Source organism: Budorcas taxicolor, chromosome 5 (genome assembly GCF_023091745.1).
Source record: "Budorcas taxicolor isolate Tak-1 chromosome 5, Takin1.1, whole genome shotgun sequence".
In the NCBI taxonomy this organism is placed as follows: domain Eukaryota; kingdom Metazoa; phylum Chordata; class Mammalia; order Artiodactyla; family Bovidae; genus Budorcas; species Budorcas taxicolor.
Window position 1 is genome coordinate 37,162,851 of NC_068914.1, and position 23,619 is coordinate 37,186,469.

Sequence of the window (23,619 nt, forward strand, 5' to 3'; positions counted from 1 at the left end):
CAAGCTAGAGATGCTAATTCAGGAATCACTCCCAGGCTGGTTAAAGCCTTAAGAATAACTATTGTCCAGGGAGGGACTTCCCTGGTGGTCCAATGGTTAAGACTTTACGCTTCCACTGCAGAGGGCTTGGGTTTGATCCCTGGTCAGGGAATTAAGATCCCAAATGCTGTGTGATGAGGCCAGAAAAAAATGTCCAAAGAGAGCAAGGGAAAAGAGTGAGTTGAGTGAGAAATGATCCAAGGGCAAAGTCCAGGGGTGATGTCCACTCAGGGACAGGCTGGGCTGGAAGAGCTGGGCGCCACCGAGCAGGGCCACGTGAAAAAGGAAGAGAGCTTTCTAAGGAGACCTGCACTGTCCAGGCCCAGAAAAGCCACGTAGGGAAGGCTAAGGAGTGTCCATCAAGCAGCGGATCGCTAGTTATGTTTGTAGTAGACATCTCTGTGGGCGTGGTGGGTACTGAAACGAAAACTTTTGTGGTATAAAATGAGAAGGGAAAACCAGAGACTGCAATTTTAGTTGTTCCCTTATAGAACTTCACTGTAAAGGAAAGAAAGGATGGGGACAAGGAGGGAAGGACAGTGGATAAAAATTAATGTCAGGACTTCATTATATTTATTATGTGTTGGGAAGGAACCGTGGGTTACAGGTGGCTAGTGAAGCAAAATCTCGAAGAGCAGAAGTCCTCCCCTGGGATAGAAAGACTACTTTTTATTATTATTATTTTTTTACTTATTTATTGGCTGTGCTGGGTCTTTGTTGCTGCACGTGGGCTTTCTCTAGTTGTGAGCAGGAGCTAATTTCTAGTTCTGGTGCACAGGCGTCTCCTTGCGTTGGCTTCTCTTGTTGCAACTCATGTGGGATCTTCCTGGACCAGGGATCGAACCCATGTTCCCTGCCCTGGCTGAGAAAGGCTACTCTTGAGTAAAAGGAACACTTTCTAAAAGAGAAGGAAGTGAGTGAAGAAGTTTACCGATAGAGACAAGTTTTTAGGTGTGGGCATGAGAAGCTGGCTTTACCATAGTTTGCAGTTAAACGGCCTGAGCATCTGCTGCTGGCCAGGCTTGCTCCAATGTAGTCCTGTGGTAGACGGCTTCCACGTCAGTCACTTGGCAGTTAGCAACTTCTGATTTGCCTGTTGCCCCTTTTTGCTAAACCAAAAGAATAAAGTTAGAATTAATCCTAATAAATACTTGTTGTCTCAAAGTAAAAGCTCTGAATTGGGCATGAAGAAACATGCGTGTGCGAGGTGAAGATCAGTAACTCATGTTAATGCCAACCCATCTCTCAGTGTCCTTGTGAAGTTCATAATAGGTGCTCATGGCTGCAATGTGCCCGTGGAGGACAGGGAAGATCCTTATTCCTGCAAACTACTCAACATCACGAATCCAGGTAAGTCTTTTCCTCAGCCCGACCACTGCCGTGTACAATGGTCCTCCCTTACCCACGGGAGATACATTCCAAGACCTCCGCCCGGCCCATGGATGCCTGAAATCTTGCATAGAACCGAATCCTATGTATACTGTTTTTCCCTGTTCATCCATAGCTGTGATACAGTTTAATTTATAAATTAGGCACAGAAAGAGATTAACAACAGTAAGTAGTAACAGAACAGTTATAACAGCATACTATAATAAAAGTTATGTGAGTATGATCTCTCAGAGTATCTTACTGTACAAATTTAATGCTTTTTCCATAAAACTAAGCACTTATCACACATGGCCATAATTTCGGCAGTTTGAATTGTGCCAGCAAAATTAACACAAATTTCTTTTTCCTCCTGCACAGTTTCACAGATACACTATTGTTCTTATGGTAGATCTTAGCAACTTCAACTGTGATTTTTTTTCTTCCCTTATTCAGTGGAGAGCTTTCACTTTTTCACCTAAAGGAAGCACTTTCTGGCTTCCGTTTGGCACATATGAGTTGCCAGCATCACTGCTCATGCCTTTGGAGGCCTTATTGACATAAAATAAGGGTCACTTGAACACCAGCACTGCAATGTGTGGATGGTTGACCAGATAACCCAGGCGGCTGCTGAGCACCTACCTAATGGGTGGGAGGTCCTGGACAAGGATGAGTCATGTACCAGGCAGGACCAAGCTGGATGGCTCGAAATTTCATCATGCTGCTCAGAAGGGCCCACAGTTTAAAACTTATGAATTATTTCTGGAATTTTTCTTTTAATGTTTTTGGACCATAGTTAAATGTAGATAACTGAAAACTTGGGAAAGTGGAACTGCAGTTAAGGGGCGGGGGAACTACTGTACAAATTTGATTTTAAGAAAGAGTTGTTGAGATGAATAGTATGGCAGTCTATTTTTGGCAAAATAAAATCAAACTTTAATCAAAATTTATCTTTCATCCTTTCTGACAGGCTAACCACTTTGCACATCTGTGAAGATTCCTTATGAACATATATATGATTTTAGGATCCAGGAGAGTTTATTTTTCAGTATGGTTCCCAGGCACCTGGAAATTCCTTGTGTGTAGATAAATCCTGAGTTAGTAAAGTTTAAACTTAACAGAAAACTGCTAATTTCACCAGCCTGTTGATTTATAATAGCCTTGATACAGATCTTATGAATCACCTTTCTCTAAGAACTGTTGCCTAAGGTACAAAAGAAATAGTAATCAAATAAATAAAAACGCAATAATTTTCTTTTTTTCCTTACAGTTAAAAATTTGTGGGAGCTCTGATGAGATTAAAGACAGGTGGTCCTAATTAGGCTCTCTGTGTTGCCAGGGAAACAATTTTAGGAAGGTGATAACTTTATACCTTTATTTATTAGCATTTCCTCTTATGTTCAGCTCTGGTTCTGAGGGAGGTTAAACTTCCCCACATCTTGAATCTACTGATTATGACTTCAGGTGTTTTAAGATCTGTCATGTGTGCACCTTGCCTGTGTAGGTAGCAGCAGAGTAATGGTTAGGAGTACAGGCTCTGTAGTCAGGCTTCCTGGCTTTAAATCTGCTGCTAAGTCACGTCAGTCGTGTCCAACTCTGTGTAACCCCATAGACGGCAGCCCACCAGGCTCCCCCGTCCCTGGGATTCTCCAGGCAAGAACACTGGAGTGGGTTGCCATTTCCTTCTCCAGTGCATGAAAGTGAAAAGTGAAAGTGAAGTCGATCAGTTGTGTCCAACTCTTAGTGACCCCGTGGACTGCAGCCCACCAGGCTCCTCTGTCCATGGGATTTTCCAGGCAAGAGTATTGGAGTGGGGTGCCATTGCCTTCTCCGGCTGTGCCATTTCCTAGCTGTATGACCCTCAAACAGTTATTTACCACTTGCAACCTCAGTGTCGTGATCTGTAAACTGGAAGTAAAAGTATTATACTTACCCCATCAGGACGGACATGAGGATGAAGTAAGTTGATACATAGGAAGTATTTAGTTCTGGGATATGTTCAGTGTTTAATACTGTTACTTTTTAAAAACCCACCTTTTTATAAAATTGGCTTGTAATCAGCTTTTTAAATAAATTGGACCATATTTTCAGGTCTGTATTGTAAAACAGGTGTTTCTTACTTAGGATGTCTATGAATTTAGTTAACACTGTAAATAAAGTTTTATGTATAATTGTGTTTTTCTGGGGAGAGGGTCCTTTAACATTCACTGAGATCCCAAAGGGACCGTGAACGTAAAAAAATATTGTATTACTGATGATGTTAGAGAACAGATTAAGTTTGAAATTCAAATCCAGGCCAAGCCAAATTTAAAGAAACCTTTAGCCAGACTTTCTATTATTTTAAGTGCTGTTATTCATTAATGGTAAAGGAGTGGAGATTTTCATTAATAGAAAGTTTTCATGTATATAATATTTAGGTTACCAATTTGTAAAAATAGGTTTAGCTAGTGACTCGATGAACGTGAGTCTGAGTGAACTCCGGGGGTTGGTGATGGACAGGGAGGCCTGGCGTGCTGCGATTCATGGGGTCGCAAAGAGTCAGACACGACTGAGCGACTGAACTGAACTGAAATTAGTATTTAGAGTCTAATTTTATCGCTTTAATTTAAATGGCATTTAGATTTATCTCAGTACCTTAAGGTCATCATGAACATTAATCATCATGATACCCTGGATGTATAGAAGTTTGGTTAATAGGATTATCAGAGCAGCAGGCTATCTTCTGTCCAGGTGGCTTGAAGTTCAAGGTACATTTGTTTTAGATAGAAAATAATTTTTCTAGATAGTTATAATTTTATTTACACATTTCCATTTATAAAATAGATACATATTGTCAGTATTAAGTATTAATACTGTCAGTATTAATAAGATTACATTTTATTTTCAGATACACCGAAATTCTGTTTTCTTCCCACACTCTAGCGGATCATTTGGGTAAGTGTGGGAAGAAAACAGAATTTCTGTGTATCTGAAAATAAAATGTAATCTTTATTAATATTGAATGTCTTGACACAATATGTGTATATTTTATAAATATATGATGTTATAATCTTTAATAGATGTGCTTCACTTTGGATATCCTATTTACTGAAAATATTAAAGAGAAAAAATTTTGTTATTTTCCAGTATATTTGGAGTCTAGACTGTCTGGCCAGTGCTTGCCCCAACCCATGACAAAATCTGTATGCTCCTTTTTTCCTGCCTGCTCATGTTTGTAAGTGGGTAGGAGCCAACAGTTCTATTTAGTCATATTTTACTGAGCAACTACTAAGCGTAAAATAGCACGCTAGGAACTCTAAGGTAGGGATCCAAATGATCCTCTGGAGTGTGGGAAGGAAACAGAATTTCTGCTTATCTGAAAATAAAATGTAACCTTAATTAATATTGAATACATTGACTGACAATGAGTGTATATTTTATAAATATGAGTGTGTGTGCAAATTTTTTTAACTAATGGGACCTGCATCAGGGACTGTGTGACCTGCAGAGTTGGAAAATCATAGCTCTAAAACATACAAAGAATGTAGAATAATCTTTTAAAATAAGTTTTTAGATTATTTCTCAAGCTGGCATTGTTATTTTCAGCCATATTAACTGTTTCATGTAGTCTGTCCTCATTAATTTATGGTAGCTGAGAAAGTTATCCCCAAAGGCCTGCTTTTGTCATTGATTAGACTCGGGGGGAATAGAAAGAGCACTGAATCTGAAGTCAGTAGATACGGGTTTGATTTCTGCTCTCTCACTTTCTGTGACCTTAATCAGATACATCTCTGGAGCTTATTTTCTGACTCTGTAAACTGGAGATAATGCCACAACCACATAGGGTAGTTGTAAAGATTAAATCTGATGGTGTGTGGCACATAGTAGGTGGTCAGAAACGCTGTGCTTAATGTGTTTATCTTTGTCAATACTACATGGCTCGAGTTTTTCAGTGCTATTGGAATTGATTTCAGTTACTTTTGTACAGTGATAACTGCCTGACATCACAAAAATTGCTCAACGTGCAGTAGGATTTTTGGAATTTGCAGAGCAAGACTAAACGTACTCATTATTTATGACTGCAGTTAGTTCTGTTTTTAATATCCCCATTTATCCAACCTTTCCCCATTTATCCAATCTTTAAGTTTAATATTCCCCTATAGTGTTCATACATACAGAGGCACATAGGCATATGCAAAAGTTTATTAAAAGTACCTCTAATAATTATTTTGCTAAGATGTGGCCAAAAATTTTGTTCTTAAATAATACGTTTTTTTTTTTTTTCTGAAAGCAGTGGTATTTCTGAAGCACTTTAAAAATGTATTACCATTTGTGAAAGAATTATATTAACAAATCTAGATTTTGCTATCAAGCGCACTTCATATTGGTGAAGTAAAAGATTGTGTTTGATTGTGTAAAACGCCTTTTCTCATTATTACTTCCTTAGTTCTGAACCAGGAGATTGAAGCATTCAGTCTTTCGGAAGACACTTCATCAGGGCTCTCTGAGGACCGAGTTGTTAGCGTGAGCTTCCGGGTTCTCTATCCAATCGTTATTACGAGTCTCGGGGTGTTTTACGACGCCGGTGATGTGGGTTTCCAGAGGAACATCACTGTCAAGCTTTATCAGGCAGAACAGGAGGTATGCACTGCTTCGTACATGCTTTTCCCCATTTTTATTTTTCAAAATCATCAGCTTTTTCCTTGTGGCAGCGCGTAGGTTGCGAGACTTCCACCTGTCTTCCCTGATGATTAGACACATTGTAGTGTAATGTATTATAATGCTGGTTTGAGAAGACACTACTGATGAATAAACATGCTATACCCAGGAAAGGAGGAGTTGGACCAGATTAGAAATTTCCAGCCTAAAATCCCTGAAAGCCTAAGGAATTTAAAAAGCTGTTGATGAGTATTACATATTTGGGACTCGTAGGTGTAAGCAAGTATGATTGTCTCTTCTTTCCAGCCCTAAAAGTCTATCACCATAATACAGGCTAACAGATACATCAGATCTTCTTTATAATAAGAGCATAGAGGAAATAAAAGTTTAAAACAGCTGCGGTTACTGTTTCTGATATTTGAGGAAACCCATTTGTTTCCTCAAATTTGTTGAGAGTTTGTCTGAAGGAGTGTAGCAAGGCATTGTATTTGAAAAGATCTGTCCCTGGATTTTAAGCTATAGAAATCTTAAAAGAATTATACAGTGAGTGCCATATATCCGGAGAAGGAAGTGGCAACCCACTCCAGTACTCTTCCCTGGAAAATCCCATGGACGGAGGAGCCTGGTAGGCTACAGTCCATGGGGTCCCAGAGTCGGACACGACTGAGCAACTTCACTCTTCATACTTTCTCCCTGGAGGAGGAAATGGCACCCACTCCAGTATTCTTGCCTGGAGAATCCCAGGGACGGGGGAGCCTGGCGGGCCATGGTCCACGGGGTCGCAGAGAGTCGGACATGACTGAAGTAACTAAGCACGCACGCACGCCATATATCCACCAAGTAAATTCTACAGTAGTTAATGTTTTGCTCTATTTGCTTTATGACATCCATAGTCATTCATCGAACTATCTTTTAAAAAATACGTATATTTTAGGGACTTTCCTAAAAAGTTGTGGTCTAGTTGTTAAGACTGTGTACTTCCAATTCAGGGCACACAAGTTTCGTTCCTGGTCAGGTAACTAAGATCCCACATGCTGCACAGCATAGCCAAAATAAAAAAATGTGTTTTAGATTAACTCGCAGGCTTCAATAATATTTCAGCCCTGAACACTTCAGTGTGGTTATCATTAACTAGATTTTAATATTTGTTTCTGGTTTAAAAAAATCAGAGTGTAATGTGTGTGAACTACAGAAGCCTGTGTAATCCAGGCTCCTGACACCCTGCCCCATTCTCTAGAGGCAATCACTGTTCTCATTTTCTTTCAACCATGGGCCAATGTTGCCTTTTGTAGGAGTTCATTTATAAATAGAAGCATATGCTAAGCACTCTTTGGAGTAAGGCTTCTTTTATTCAACGTGATGTTTTTGAAACTCATCCATGTTGTTGTATGTATCAGCAGATTTTCCCTTTTCCTTCTTTTAATTGCTAAGTTGTATTCCAACAATACATAGTATTTATCTGTTCTGTTGATGGGCAAAGGGTTTTTCCCCTTTTTTCTTTTATTGTGGTTGAGTTACATTTATTAACTTTGCAGTATTAAAGCAACTTGATATTCTTCTTGATCATGAAGTATTAACTCTTTTTATATATGGCTGGAAATTGTGTTTCTTATGGGTAGCATATAGTTAGGTATTCCTTTTTATCTAGTCTGAGAATCCCTGCTATTTACAAGGGCTAGTTTTTCCATTTATACTTAAGGCAATTACTAAAGTGGTTGGATTTCAGTTTTTCATTTTGCTATTTGTTTTCTATTTATCCTGTGTTTTTTGTTTCTCTTTTCTTCCTTTTCTACCTCTTTTGGGTTGAGTATTTTTTAGAATTCCATTTTAATATTTCTATTTTCCTTTTAGCTACAGCTCTTTCTATTATTATTTTGTGTCAGTCTGGTTGACATAAGAATTACAATGCATGTCCTGAACTTTTTCAGTCTTCTTTAGCATTGTACCCCTTCCTGTAAAATACAAGAACCTTGCAACTATATAATTCCATTTACTGTTCCCCATCTTGTTGTTATAATTGTCATATGCCTTATATCTATGTGTGCTATAAATCCCACAACACAGTATTATAATTTTTGCTCTAAACAGCTAAATGTATATTAGAGAAAAGTCGTCTTGGCTACTTTAAAGACTTTCTCTTTATACGTACTTGGTTTTGTGCCGTTTGGCTGTGTTGTATCTTGGTGTGGTTTTTCTTTTGTGTGTTCTGCTCAGGGTTTGCCAAGTTTCTTCAACCTGTAAATTTATGTCTTTTAACAAATTTATAGAACTTTTAGCTGTTTTTCCTAAAGAAAATTTTTTCCCAGCCCCATTTCTGTCCATTCCTTCTGGGATTTCAGTTACGTGTAGTTTCTTTTTCTCTAAAATAACCCATTTTTCTAAGTTTCCTGTTTTTCTAAATTCATTTTGAACATATTATTTCTGTGGCTTTGACCTAGATTATAATGACAGCTTTAAAATCCTGTCTGCTATACTAAATTTGAGTCATCTTGGCGTGTCTTTGTTGATTATCATCTTTTCTGTTGCATACAGTAACATTTTCCTGTTTTATTTTACATTGAGTAACTTTGGATTGTATCCTAGATACTGTGAATAATTCATTGTAGGATTGTGGATCCTGTTGTAGTCTTCGAGGCGAGTTGCTTTTGTTTTTTGTTTTTTTTTTAATATAAGTTTATTTTAATTGGGGGCTAATTACTTTACAATATTGTATTGGTTTTGCCATACATTAACATGAATCCACCACGGGTGTACACGTGTTCCCCATCCTGAACCCCCCTCCCACCTCCTTCCCCATACCATCCCACTGGGTCATCCCAGTGCACCAGCCCTGAGCACCCTGTATCATGCATCGAACCTGGACTGGTGATTCATTTCACATATGATATTATACATGTTTCCATGCCATTCTCCCAAATCATCCCACCCTCGCCCTCTCCCACAGAGTCCAAAAGACTGTTCTATACATCTGTGTCTCTTTTGCTGTCTTGCATCCAGGGTTATCATTACCATCTTTCTAAATTCCATATGTATGCATCAGTATACTGTATTGGTGTTTTTCTTTCTGGCTTACTTCACTCTGCATAATAGGCTCCAGTTCCATCCACCTCATTAGAACTGATTCAAATGTATTCTTTTTAATGGCTGAGTAATACTGCATTTTGTGTATGTACCACAGTTTTCTTATCCATTTGTCTGCTGATGGACATCTAGGTTGTTTCCAAGTCCTGGCTATTATAAACAGTGCTGTGATGAACATTGGGGTACACGTATCTCCTTCAGTTCTGGTTTCCTCAGTGTGTATGCCCAGCAGTGGGATTGCTGGGTCGTATGGCAGTTCTATTTCCAGCTTTTTAAGGAAATCTCCACACTGTTCTCCATAGTGGCTGTACTAGTTTGCATTCCCACCAACAGTGTAAGAGGGTTCCCTTTCCTTCACACCCTCTCCAGCATTTATTGCTTGTAGACTTTTGGATCGCAGCCATTCTGACTGGTGTGAAATGGTACCTCACTGTGGTTTTGATTTGATTTCTCTGATAGTGAGTGATGTTGAGCATCTTTTCATGTGTTTGTTAGCCATCTGTAAGTCTTCTTTGGAGAAATGTCTGTTTAGTTCTTTGGCCCATTTTTTGAATGGGTCGTTTATTTTTCTGGAATTGAGCTACAGGAGTTGCTTGTATATTTTTGAGATTAGTTCTTTGTCAGTTGTTTCATTTGCTATTATTTTCTCCCATTCTGAAGGCTGTCTTTTCACCTTGCTTATATTTTCCTTTGTTGTGCAGAAGCTTTTAATTTTAATTAGATCCCATTTGTTTATTTTTGCTTTTATTTCCAGTATTCTTGGAGGTGGGTCATAGAGGATCCTGCTGTGATGTATGTCGGAGAGTGTTTTGCCTATGTTCTCCTCTAGGAGTTTTATTATAGTTTCTGGTCTTACGTTTAGGTCTTTAATCCATTTTGAGTTTATTTTTGTGTATGGTGTTAGAAAGTGTTCTAGTTTCATTCTTTTACAAGTGGCTGACCAGTTTTCCCAGCACCACTTGTTAAAGAGATTGTCTTTACTCCATTGTATATTCTTGCCTCAAGCAAGAATAGGTAACAGCAAGAGCGGTACTCTGAATTTCACTGTCAACCTTACCTAGAAATTAGGATCAATCTTGAATTTTTTCATGATTAATTGTCTTAGTATATGTAGTGGGTTTTTTTTTTTAAGCTTCTTTTATTTCTTTATCCATTTGGCTGCACCAGGCCTTAGTTGCAGCCTGTGGGATCTAGTCCCCTGATCAGGGACCAGACCTGCGCCCCCTGCTCTGGGAGCATGGCGTCTGAGCCACTGAACCACCAGGGAAGTCCCTAGAGTCTTTTTGAGCTGTCACTCAAGTAGTTTGACTCAGATGTACAATATTTTTATCGTGTTGATTTAATTTTTAGTTGCCATATTTTCTTTTTTACCCAAGGAGAGGTTACTCTTTGTCCTCAAGGAAGGTCTGATCTCAGGTGGGTTGCAGTGAGTTCACAGGTAGTCGCAGTGTATAAAGTATTACTACTGCATTACCAGAGGCCACTGCCGATGAAAGAAATACACGTAATTCACTTAACCTCCCTTCATTCTGAACTTCTGCATGGTCTTGATAGCTTTAACAGAAGTATCTCCCGTAGCAAATTGGTATCTAAGAATAGCGATGAGAATAAGGAGATGTTCTTGCCTAAAACAAAAAGGAAGGACCCACAGAAAACAATAGTCCTAATGAGAATCAGTCTTTTTTTAATGTTCCCATTTTTGTTTCTGTTTGTTCTTCTAAAGGTACTTTTTGAAGGGTGGTTCCTGAGTACCTTTGTTCTATGTAGAAGTCTGTGATCTTTCAGTTTATTCTTAACCCTTTGGGGTTAAGCAACTAAGTTTGCTTAACACCTTACACTTCCCTTAATGCTCCTCATTTCAAGGTATTGTTTTTATTCTTTTAAAGTTATGTGGATTATATTTAGCGTTTTAGAACTTCATGACAGCCTTGGTGATCTTAAGTAGCTTTACTTAATAACCATGATTGCCCTGGAAAGCCCAAATGATGCCTCAACCACAGTACAACAATGTTAGTAGCCACGGTTGGGGCCTCTGAGAATTTAGAATGTCAGCTGTGTGAAAACTTGCTACATCTGATGGGAAGTATTTCTTCTTGTCTTTTCCCCACCCAATCTGTAGGAGGCCCTCTTCATTGCTCGCTTCAGTCCTCCGAGCTGTGGTGTGCAGGTGAACAAGCTGTGGTACAAGCCTGTGGAGCAATTCATCTTACCCGAGGTACTACAACGAAGAGACTCTGGGCTTGATGCGGGCCATTCTCGCCCTGGAGATGTGCTTCTGGGGGCAGGCATTTGATATTCTCCTGCCAGGACAGCTCTCCAGAGTGACAGATGACACCACAGCAGGGGTGTACTAAGCTGTAGCCTTCTGCACTCCTCCCACCAGAGAGCGTCATGGTGCCCCAAAGGTTCCCAACCACACTTTGAAAAGCATTGCATGTTACCATGGTTTCTTCAGTGGAGTAGAGCACTGCATGAGTAGGTGTGGTTGTTAGAAAGACACTGTTACTGTTTGAGTACATCAGATAGTTGCTTATCTAAACAACAAGGAGGTGGAGGGAAGTGTGGACAGGCTAATGCCAAAGAGGTGGGTCACGTTCCAAGATAAATTAAACTTCTCCAGGTTGTGGAAGATGTTTGAAACCTTGCTGCCAAGGGCCTCATCAGCCCTGGAGTTAAGCCCATATGTGGTTGTATCACATCGTGTGTCACACAGTTAGACATGAACAGCCATTACCTGTCAGCCTCCCCCTTTCCAGGCGATTCCAGCCTGTCTGAGTACCTTTCTGAGCAGAGTGTTTTGGACCCGCTGTGCAAGGCTCAGTTTGCCAGTCCTCTCTGGCAGACACCATCAGTCGACTTTGGCGTTCACCCAGGGACACCAAAGCTGAGTTAAGATGTGGAAGCTGGATGATTGACCAGCCCTACTGGCTAACCAGGAAGCCTCCTCCTGCCACTGGTCACGTGGGTGATGTTCACACTTGGGCAACAACAAAGTCACACATTTTATCACGTGCTGTGGATCTTTGGAGCTGAGTACAGGTAGTCAGGTGTGTATGTTAATTCCATGACAGTCAAAGCGAGCCCCTTTATTTCACCTATATGTGAACTTCTGTTGAAAAACATGTAAAGAAGAACAAAACTGAAACAGAAAAAATTTCCAAGTTCTCGGTGTTACAAAAAAGACTGTAGTGAGCACCTTTACACTCTCTTTGGGGTACCCAACTGGTGGTTTTCTTAGGATGAATTGTGGGTTCAAATTTCTACGTATTTTTCAGGCATATGATTTTTTTTTTTTTTTTTGGGAGAATAGTTTAGCAGTTTATATCCATTTGAATAGTCATTGGCATTATATGAGTGTACCTGTTTGTGTCCTTTTTAAATTTCATGTATGGACTTTTTTTCCTAGTTAAAGGAAGTATGCACCATCAAAGTTATCTCTTAATGAAGAATAGTGGTTCAACGAAGGATTGGCCAAGTGTTGGATCTCAGTTTTTGTTTTTCTAAGACATTTTTCATTTTCACCAGTAGCTTACTTTTTTAATTTTAAAAGATATTTGTTTATTTGTCTGCGCCGGGTCTCAGTTGCAGCGCAGGGGGTCCCCGTTGCGTTGTGCGAGGTCTTGCAGTGCGGGGCGGGGACTCTCGTTGTGGCGTGGGCCTCAGTAGCTGCAGTGCACAGGCTTAGTTGCTCTGCAGCATGTAAGATCATAGTTCCCTGACCAGGGAGCAAACCCACATCACTTGCCTTGGAAGTACGGACCCAAACCACTGGACCACCAGGGAAATCCCAGATTTCAGTGTTTGCAGGAAGTCATTCTTTGATTTGTTAACTGATTTACTCAGAAAATATTTTTTGAGCACTTAGTATATGCCAAGCACTGGGTCTACTTGAGTACATAGTACAACAATCCCTACCCACGAAGCAGCTTATGTGCTAGTGAGGGTTGCTGTTGTTTAGTTGCTCAGTTGTGTCCAGCTCTCTTGTGACCCCATGGACTGTAGCCTGCCAGGCTCCTCTGTCCATGTGATTTCGCAGGCAAGAATACTGGAGTGGATGGCCGTTTCCTTCTCTAGGAGATCTTCCTGACCCAGGGGTTGAACCTGGCTCTCCCCATCAGCAGGTGGTTTCTTTACCACTGAGCCGCTGAGCCAGCTAGTGAGGACAGAAGAGCTGACATTGATGTGCTTACCCTGCTGTGTTCCAGACACAGCTGTAAGCAGACTTCTATGCTGGCTTGTTGGTGAGGTCTTCTAGGATTGAAGCAAGTCATCGATGAGAGTCCTCCTCTTCTACTCAGAGCCAGTGTGGGCAAAACCTCACTCAGACCTTGTGTGATTCCCAAGGCAGAGGAGAGTGATTCTGTGGGGACCAGAAGTGCTAGCACGTGCTAGGTGCTGTCCAGAAAGGTCTGGAACCTGCTGGAAGATTGATTTTTACAATTGACTCACGAGGATTAGCATGAGTAGGAAAGGAAAAACTGCCGCACCGGGAAGTGAGTAAGTCTCAGGGCACAGTTGGGTGCAGGTGTGTGATTGGGCGCCTGTGGGTGAGCTTGAGTCCCTGCTCTGCCGCTCAGAGGCTCTGTGACCCGGCACTAACTTCTTCCCCTCCCTGTGTCTGTTCCCGCCTCTGTAAGGTAGACCCAGTTCAGAGGATTGTTCTAGCGTGTAAATGATTTCACGGGGCTTCCCAGGTGATGGGGTGGTAAAGAGTCCACCTGCCAGTGCAGGAGACACGCGAGACAATCCGTGGGTTGGGAAGATCCCCTGGAGTAGGGGATAAGTACCCCCTCCAGTGTTCTTGCCTGGAGAATTCCATGGACAGGCGAGCCTGGCGGGCTGCAGTCCATGGGGTCGCAAAGTGTCAGACACGATTCAGCACACTCAGACTCATCACGCTCAAGTGATTTCGTAGATGTAGAGCGTTGAGAACGTGCTGCCACGTGGTGAGCATTCAGCAGATCAGCATGTGCTGTCCTGTTACTGCTGGTTCTCACGTGGATTTGCGGCTCTTGTTCTTCGAGAGCAGGGTCTCTTCTCCCAGGGCACCCTTAGCAAACGTCTGGAGTTGCTTTTAGTTGCTGCAGCCAGGTGTGGACCCTGCCTGCCTCCTGTGGCAGAAGCCAGGGATGCTGCCCAACACCCTGCAATATATGGGACGGTCCCCACAGCACAACATTACCTGGCCCCAAATGTCGGTGGTGCCTGGGTTGAGAAACTTGAAGAGAAGGGAGTCCCAGGAGGAATGAAATAAGCTTTAATATTAACTTCAGGCTAATCGCAATAATGCATCTACTCCGTTATCTTGGTCACCTCATAGAAAGAATTACAGTTTGGTTAATTAGTTAGTCCATATTATACTTTCCCTTAGAATGTCTTTGTCCTTAGGAAATCTGTGCTGAAGCCAAGGTGAAATGTATTTTACTTTCAAGTGATTCAGCAACAAAGAACAGCAGAAGAGTAGGCAGAGATAAAGCACGTGGGGCCAGGGACTTCCCGGGAGGTTCAGTGGTTAAAACTCTGCGCTTCCGCTGAAGGAGGGCAGGTTTGATCCCGGGAGGCTAAGATCCCAGTGCCATGTGGCATGGCCAAAAAGTTAAATAAAAAAGCGCACGTGCGGCTAAACATTGCCAGTTGTTGAGTCTAGAGGATTTTGTGTTAATCTGAACTTTTCTATGGGTTTGAAGTTTTTCAGAAAAAGAATCTAGATTGGGGCGAAGGGCTGCCTTCCTCACCTGTGTTCAGGTTGGTATATATGGTAGAAGGTACTCGTGATGGGAAGGACTCAGTCAAATCAGGCAGTGGCCATTTCAGTTATTAAGATGTTCACTAGCTAATGCCTTGTGCTGGTTTTTTTTTTTAATTGAGATTTTATTTTATTTATTCTTATTTTACTTTTTGGCTGTGCCGTATTGCACGCAAGATCTTCATTCCTCAGCCAGGGATTGAACCCGAGCCCCCTGCCGTGGGAGCACAAAGTCTTAAGCACTGGACTGCTGGGGAAATCCCAGCCTTGTGATCTTTATTTCCACTGAAGCTTTAAGCTAAATTCGCTTTTGATTTTTCATTACATCCGAGTAATCTATTTTTCTTTTTATAAATGTGCACTTATTTAATAGTCTCTACATCTGAGGGAGTAGGATTGTGGATGAATTTTATTTTCTTCTGTTTATCTGTTTTTTAAATGTCCTGAAATAAATATTAGCCTTATTAAAAGAAAAAACTTTAAAATACTTTCCTTTTACACAAAATCCTGGTTTTGTTGAAAGCTTGTTTAATTTCACATGTATATTCATTTTTGCTGCATCAAGCCCTCATTGGACTTACTTGCACAGAAAACAGTGATAGTGATGAATGGGTTTGCCTACATATCATCAGGAGAGAATAACCAAAGAAAAACAGATCGTTGATCCCAGTTGCAAGGGAGAAGTAGATAATTTTTCATCATCATATTCTCTCTAAACTTCACAGTCTGCTGGAGTAACATGTCAGCAGTGTGGCTTGTCAGCTAATAAGCAGGGTTCTTGCAGTATTTTCGTTGTGTGACTCACTAAAGCAGAAATCTCAGTGGGGGGGGTCACACATTTAAATAGACTGCTGTGTGTTTCTCTTAAAATATTTCTCTAATTTCATATTTCTTTTAGTAGTACACCTGAACCGGAAACTAATTTCAATAAAAAGACTGTTCATTAAACCCAAGTCACTAGAGACAGTATTGTCAGTATCATGGGTACCTACATACTTATTTTTTATGGAAGTTAAAATTCTTCAGCAGTAGTCATCTCTCTCTGCAGGCCATAAGAAATTGTTAATGGTTACAGGCGCGAAAATACAGTGTATGTTTAAGCTACTCTATTGGTTTGCATGATGAGTTAGAAATAGGACACAGAAGAGGGACCACATGGGTTGCAGATAGCTCAGTTACGTTACAGGTGAGAGGACTTACGAGAGCTCTTTTTCCCAATCTGCACTGTGCTGTTCTTTCCTACCTTTTACTTTTGTAATTATGTTTTTATTTTCAGAAGCAATTACATATTTGATGTCTGCTTTCAAGGGATGCTTGTTTTGGGTCATGCTGTGCAGCATGTGGGATCTGAGTTTCCTGACCAAGGGTTGAACCCAGGCCCCCTGCATTGGGAAGCAGATTCTTAACCACTGGACCCCAAGTCCAGAAGTCTCCCTACCTTTTACTTTAATTTCTTGATCTTAGCAGGGAACTGTCATAAACAAGGTGTTAGGCATCTGCAGAGATTCCTAGCTTAGTGATTGCTTTGTGTCAGAGAGTAGGAAGAAGGCATTTGAGGGAAGTGGGGAAGACAAATGTATCAGTGACTTGGAGCAGGTCCAGGAGAGGTGGAGAAGGGAGAGCTCTTCCCCTCCCTCACAACAAAACGATTGGCAGGTTCTGTAAGTTGAGAGAACGAACCAGGATCACTTTTTGAGCCAATGAGTGTTTATGGTAACTACTCAATTTAGTTAACATTATTATTTTTTTCTAATATTTTTTCATTTGGCCGCCCCAGGTCTTAGTTGCAGCATCAGGATCTTTCATTGTGGCATGCAAACTCTTAGTTTGGGCCTGCGGGATCTAGTTCTGTGGTCAAGGGTTTATCCTGGGCCCCGCTGCATTGGGAGCGCTGAGCCATAGCCACTGGACCACCAGGGAAGCCCCTGCTCAATATTACAGATCTTATATTGGGACCCAGTCAAGGATGGAGTTGGTACTGGGCAGGAGAAATAGCAGTCAGGTGCCAAGTGTCAGTTGAATGGACTGGACAAGAGAATTACTTGTTTTGTCGTATTTGCCAGATTTCTGTTTTCAAGGTGAAGCTTTTTTGGGTTACCATAGCTTTTTACTTATATGGTTCATTTGGAACTACAATCACAAAGATTCCCGGTGACCTAACTGCTACCTACAGGGGAGACTTTGAGTCGTTACCTGAGTTGACTGCAGTTTTCTCTTAGCTCATGTTGGGTTGGGCCAAAAAGTTCGTTAGGTTTTTCCGTAACATCTTTTGGGAAAACCAGAATGAACATATTGGCCAACCCAATATGATATACATCCTTCTGGTTCTGCTTAATCTGACGCAGTCCTTCTTCCCTATTCCTCTTTTGTTTTCCTCTTCAACATTAATCATTAAGAGCTGATACCCAGCCTTCTGTTTATTGTATTCATTCTTCTAGGCAGTTTCATCTATTACCACCTGTTTGTTACTGGCTCTTCAGTCTGCCTGCAGCCCACATTTCTTACAAACTCTGTATGCACTTCGGCTGAACACCTCCACTTGGAAGGTCCCCTGGGTGTTCTAGTGGTGATAGCATCTCCATCCCGCCGTTCTCACCTCCTGTATTTTCAGTCCTGGGGCATAGTATCTCCTCTTTTTTCAGGTCTCCAAACCAGAATCATGGAATTTATCCACAGCTTTCATATCCAAGCATTCACTAAGCCTTGTCAATTCTTTCTCCTAAACATATTTGGTTTTCCCCACTTTCTTCAATTTAAGTCTGAATTTGGCAATCAGGAGTTCATGATCTGAGCAACAGTCAGCTCCCGGTCTTGTTTTTGCGACTGTATAGAGCTTCTCCATCTTTGGCTGCAAAGAATATAACCAGTCTGATTTCAGTGTTGGCCATCTGGTGATGTCTATGTGTAGAGTCTTCTCTTGTGTTGTTGGAAGGGTGTTTGCTATGACAAGTGTGTTCTGTTGGCAAAACTCTGTTAGCCTTTGCCCTGCTTCATTCTATACTCCAAGGCCAAATTTGCCTGTTACTCCAGGTGTTTCTTGACTTCCTACTTTTGCATTCTAGTCCCCTATAATGAAAAGGACATCATTTTGGGGGTGTTAGTTCTAAAAGGTCTTATAGGTCTTCATAGAAACGTTCTATAAAGAAAGCTGAGCACAGAAGAATTGATGCTTTTGAACTGTGGTATTGGAAAAGACTCTTGAGAGTCCCTTGGACTGCAAGGAGATCCAGCCAGTCCATCCTAAAGGAGATCAGTCCTGGGTGTTCATTGAAAGGACTGATGCTGAAGCTGAAACTCCAATACTTTGGCCACCTGATGTGAAGAGCTGACTCATTGGAAAAGACCCTGATGCTGGGAAAGATTGAAGGTGGGAGGAGAAGGGGTCGACAGAGGATGAGATGGTTGTATGGCATCACCAACTCAAGGGACGTGAGTTTGGGTAAACTCCAGGAGTTGGTGAGGACAGGGAGGCCTGGCATGCTGTGGTTCATGGGGTCGCAAAGAGTCAGACCTGACTGAGCGACTGAACTGAACTGAAACATATTTGGTATCAGTCCTTCCAAATTTTATCACTGTTAAAGTTTTAGAAGAGCGTGATATATTCCAAGGGGAAGAGGTGGTTGTTTCCAGGAGAAAGACTTATGATTAACCAAAAGCAGCCTCATATAGTCAAGAGTCTAGGACTTAGCTTTCAGGTCCTGTCGTTGACCTTGTAGAGTGTATAAACCAGAGTGTCTGTTGATTCATGTTTAATGGGTGTTAGCACATTAAAGTGGTTTGAATGCTTAAGGCCACTAGCTGGTGACCTCCTTCCTGGTACGTCAAGGCACCTAAAAAACAATCTGAACCATTAGTTTGGGAGTTGAATTTGATTACAGCAGTGTGAAGTGAGTGTTTCTGAAAACTTTCTCGTTCAGGTGGGATGTGACCAGAAGACTTCATATCTTCCAGTTACTGTATCTTTCTCCCCTTAGACATTGCTGCAGTGCCAGAATTCTCTCTGAAACCAGCTTTCCTTTAGTGTTATAAGGTATTGATTTTACTAATTAAGCTTCAGCCTTAGAGCTCTTCCCAGTTACTAGGAACATTTTTTTCTTTACTATAAGGATTTAGTTAGTTCAACTCAGAGGGCAGTCTCTTTAAATTTATTCGTTTTTTAATCGAGATATAACTGACTTTCATTTTATTAGTTTATATAGTATAATGATTCAATATTTATATATGTTACAAAATGATCAATGCAAGTCTAGTTAATATCCATCACCAGACACAGTTATAAACTTTTCTTGTGAGGAGAATTTTTAAGATCTGCCTTGGTGTTCAGCCACTAAGTCATGTCCAACTCTGTGACCCCATGGACTGTAGCCCCCCAGGCTCCCCTGTCCATGGGATTTCAAGGGCAAGAATCTGTTGTAGCAGCTTCTAAATATGCAGTACAGTATTATTAACTATGGTCACTGTGCTGTTCATTACATCCCGAGACTTCTTTTTTCTTAACCGGAAAGGTGCACCTTTTGATCACCTTCACCCATTTTAGCTACCTCTTACCCCCAACCTCTAGCAACCACCCATATATTCTCTGTATGAGTTTTGCTTGTTTTTGTTTGTTTAAGATAAATGAGATAGTATTTGTCTTTTTCTGTCTGACTTATTTCACTTAGCATAATGCCCTTGGGATTTATCCCTGTTGTTGCAAATGACAAGACTTATTCTTTTTTATGGCTGAATGATATTCCATTGTATACAAATACCTTATCTTCTTTATCCATTCATCCCTTGATAGACACTTAGGTTGCCTACATGTCTTAGCTGTTATAAATAAAGCTGCAGTGAACATGAGGGCATATGCGTCTTTTCGAGTTAGTATTTTCATTTCTTTTGAATAGATACCCAGAAGTGGAATTGTTGGATCATATAATAGTTCAAACCTTTTGGCACAATGGTGGCACCAATTTACATCCCCACCTACAGTACCCAACACTTGTTATTTTTTGTCTTTTTGATACTAGCCATTCTAACATGTATGAGGTTATATTTTACTGTGATTCTGATTTGCATTTCCCTTATGATTTGGTAATGTTGAGCACCTTTTCATCTACCTGTTGGCCATTTGAATGTCTTCTTTGGAAAAATGTCAGATACTCTGCCCTTTCTTTAATTTGGATTCTTTGGGGATTTGCCTACTGAGGTGTGTGGGTTCTTATATATTTTATGATTTGCCAGTACTTTCTCTCATTTGGTAGGTTGTTTTTTCATTTTGTTGATGGTTTCCTTTGCTGTCTAGAGCTGTTTAGTTGGATGTAGTCCTACTTGTTTGTTTTTGCCTTTGTTTTGGTGTCAAATTCAAAAAATCATACCTAAGGCCAGTGGCAAATATCTTACTGCCTATGTTTTCTTATAGGAGTTTCATGGTGTCAGGTCTTAGGTTCAAGTGTTTAATCCTTTTAGAGTTGATTTTTGTGTACAGCATAAGTTAGTGGTCTGGTTTTCCCAATGTCATTCCTTTTGGCACTTCCCAAGTTCAGGGTGGTTAAGACTCCACACTCCCAATGCAGGGAGCACCGGTTCCATCCCTGGTCAGGAAACACAGAACGTGCATGCTGCATGGCACAACCTAAAGAAAGACTGTCCTAGCTACCTGGGAGTCGGGAAGCTGGCTCTTATCAGACACCTTAACGTGCTGCTGAGTTGACTTTGGACTTTCCACCCTCCAGAATTGTGAGGAATAAATGTTTGTTCAGTTCAGTCACTCAGTTGTGTTTGACTCTTTGCAACCCATTGGACTGCAGCATGCCAGGCCTCCCTGTCCTTCCTCCCAGAGTTTACTCAAACTCGTGTCCATTGAGTCAGTGATGGCATCCCACCATCTCATCCTCTGTCATCCCCTTCTCCTCCCACCTTCAATCTTTCCTAACATCAGGGTCTTTTCAATTGAGTCAGTTCCTCACATCAGGTGACCCCAAGTATTGGAGTTTCAGCTTCAGCATCAGTCCTTCCAGTGAACACTCAGGACCGATCTCCTTTAGGATGGACTGGTTGGATCTCCTTGCAGTCCAAGGGACTCTCAAGAGTCTTCTCCAACACCACAGTTCAAAAGCATCAATTCTTCAGTGCTCAGCTTTCTTTATAGTCCAACTCTCACATTCATATATGACCACTGGAAAGACCATAGCCTTGACTAGACAGACATTTGTTGACAAAGTAATGTCTCTGCTTTTCAATATGCTTAGGTTAGTCATAACTTTCCTTCTAAGTAGTAAGCATCTTTTAGTTTCATGGCTGCAGTCACCATCTGCAGTGATTCTGGAGCCCCCAAAATTAAAGTCTCTCACTGTTTCCATTGTTTCCCCATCTATTTGCCATGAAGTGATGGGACCGGATGCCATGATCTTAGTTTTCTGGATGTTGAGCTTTAAGTCAACTTTTTCACTCTCCTCTTTCACTTTCATCAAGAGGCTCTTTAGTTCTTCACTTTCTGCTATAAGGGTGGTGTCATCTGCATATCTGAGGTTACTGATATTTCTCCTGGCAACTTGATTCCAGCTTGTGCTTCATCCATACCAGTGTTTGTTATTTAACCAAATAAAAAAAGAAAAGACTGTCCTTTTCCCATTGTATATCTTAGTCCCTTCATTGTGAATAAAGTGACTGTGTATGTGGAGGTTTATTTCTGAGGTCTGTTCTGTTCCATTGAGCTATGTGTGTGTTTTTAATGCCAGTACTATACTGTTTTGATTACTGTAGCTTTGTAATATAGTTTTGACTACTATAGCTTTGAAATCAGGAAGCGTGATGCCTCCAGTTTTGTTCTTCTTTCTCTAGATTGCTTTGGCTATTCAAGATCTTTCATGAGTCCTTACAAACTTTAGGATTGTTTGTTCTATTTCTGTGAGAAATGCTATTGGGATTTTGATAGGGATTGCACTGACTACTGAAGCGACTTAGCAGCAGTAGCAGCAATGAACAGTATCGACATTTTAACATTTTAAATTCTTCCAATCGATCATGGAATATCTTCACATTTATTTGTGAGTTCATCAGTTTCTCAGCAGTCTTAATTCCTAAGATAGGTATTTGCTTATTCTCACCTGAATTTTTCAAATAACTCGGTTACCACTCTCCCTACCAACCTCTACTCTGTCGCCTGAGATTGGAGTGACCTTTCTACAACTGCAAGTATGATTGTGTCACTCTGTACTTGTAACCATCTGTGCTTCCCACTGCCTTCGGTAAAGAACAGACTCTGCTGTAGCGGACAGAGCTGACCTCAGCCTCTCTTTTGCTCTTTCCTCAGCCTTGTGCTTTAGCAGTAGTGCACTACTTAATGTTTTTCTGAATGTCTAGTGCTGTTTCAAGTCTCCCCTTTCATTTGTTATTTTATCTGCCTTCTTCCTATTTTTCTGGACTCAAACTCCTTTAAGCTCAGCTCTCCTAGTCTTGAAGTTCTGTCTGACCTCCCCAAACAGTGACTTTCCTTTGTCATTGCACGTGTTATGGCATATTATGCTTACTTAAAGATGTGGCTACTTCTTTTTTTCTTTTAATCTTAAGTACATGGCCCACAGCCTGGTACATAGTAGACATTCAAAAGTTTAAATAATGGCTCATGTCTGAAAGAAGATTGACCCCAAATTTAGTTTTATATACATGTTTAGTTACAAAAAAAAGTTTTCCTGATTATAAAAATATGAAAATGTTTGAAAGTAATGCTTGTTCACTGTTGAAAACTTGACAAAAATATAGAAGAGTTAGAAGAATATGATGTCACCCATCTGTTGTGCAGCATAGTTGGTGTATTGCTTCACAGTCTTTTTTTTTTAACTGCACAGGGTCCTAGCTGTGGCCGCCGGGCTCTAGAGCATGCGGGCTCCCACAGCTGCCATGTGCAGGCTTAGTTGCTCAGTGGCATGTGGGATCTTAGTTCCCCAAGCAGAGATCAAACCCGCATCCCCTGCTTTGGAAGGCAGATTCTCAACCAGTGGGCCGCCAGGGAAGTCCTTTCCTAGTCTTTTAAGAATGCTTCTGTGTACATCATCTATTTGTGAGAACATTTCCTTGTTTTTACAGAAAGGATCGAGGTTAATGAACATCAAGTTTAATAAAGAGCTAAGGTCTCCCAGGGGAAGTGTAGAAGTGAGCAGGAGCTATTTGTAAGATGAGGAAATGGGATCCTTTAAAAAGGCAATGCATTGTGTAGTATATGCTTTATCACTGATCCTCAAACAGCCCTTTTACATAGGCCTCATCTTCTCTGCTGTAAAGGCTGGGAAATGATGGCACAGGTTATGTCTGCAGAGTCTGCTCTGAGGAGCCCTAGGGCTCTGGAACGCACACCAGGAGTTTCGCAGATAATGAAATTTAAGAATACATTTGCAAAATATAAAATGACACACTGCCCAAGGAATCCAGGTTCCTTCAACATTCTTATCTTTTGTGGTAGAGAAGTTTTTTTGTCTTTTTTTTTTAAAAAGCTTGCAAATCATTGCCCTAGCTTATGGGACAAGTTCAGTTCTGTCTAGTTCCCTTATAATGCTGGTTGAATGAAACATTACTATAAAGTACTTTATCTTTTAATTTTAATACATAAAATGTTTTTAGTATGCTAAAACTGTATCCTTTATGTCCTGTTGTATACCAGAATTCTACATGCTTTTGAGTTCAGTGTCATTCAGCTACTTGAGTAATGCCTGGTATCATGCATTCTAGATGCTGGTTGATAAGACAGACAAGATCACCACTATTCTGCTGCT

General features: G+C 40.8%; 1 protein-coding gene across 3 annotated transcripts in view; it reads left to right on the forward strand.

The window, feature by feature from the left end:
* The window catches only part of B3GALNT2 (beta-1,3-N-acetylgalactosaminyltransferase 2), a 59,917-nt gene that overhangs the window by 17,720 nt on the left and 18,578 nt on the right, over positions 1-23,619 (forward strand). For 2 of the 3 annotated variants that reach the window (XM_052639447.1, XM_052639448.1), the window contains exons 3-5: positions 1,289-1,389; positions 5,831-6,024; positions 11,243-11,338. In XM_052639447.1, coding sequence (XP_052495407.1) covers positions 1,289-1,389; positions 5,831-6,024; positions 11,243-11,338 — 391 coding nt within the window. The remainder of the gene's footprint in view (positions 1-1,288; positions 1,390-5,830; positions 6,025-11,242; positions 11,339-23,619) is intronic. The other variant, XM_052639449.1, reaches the window with a different exon arrangement.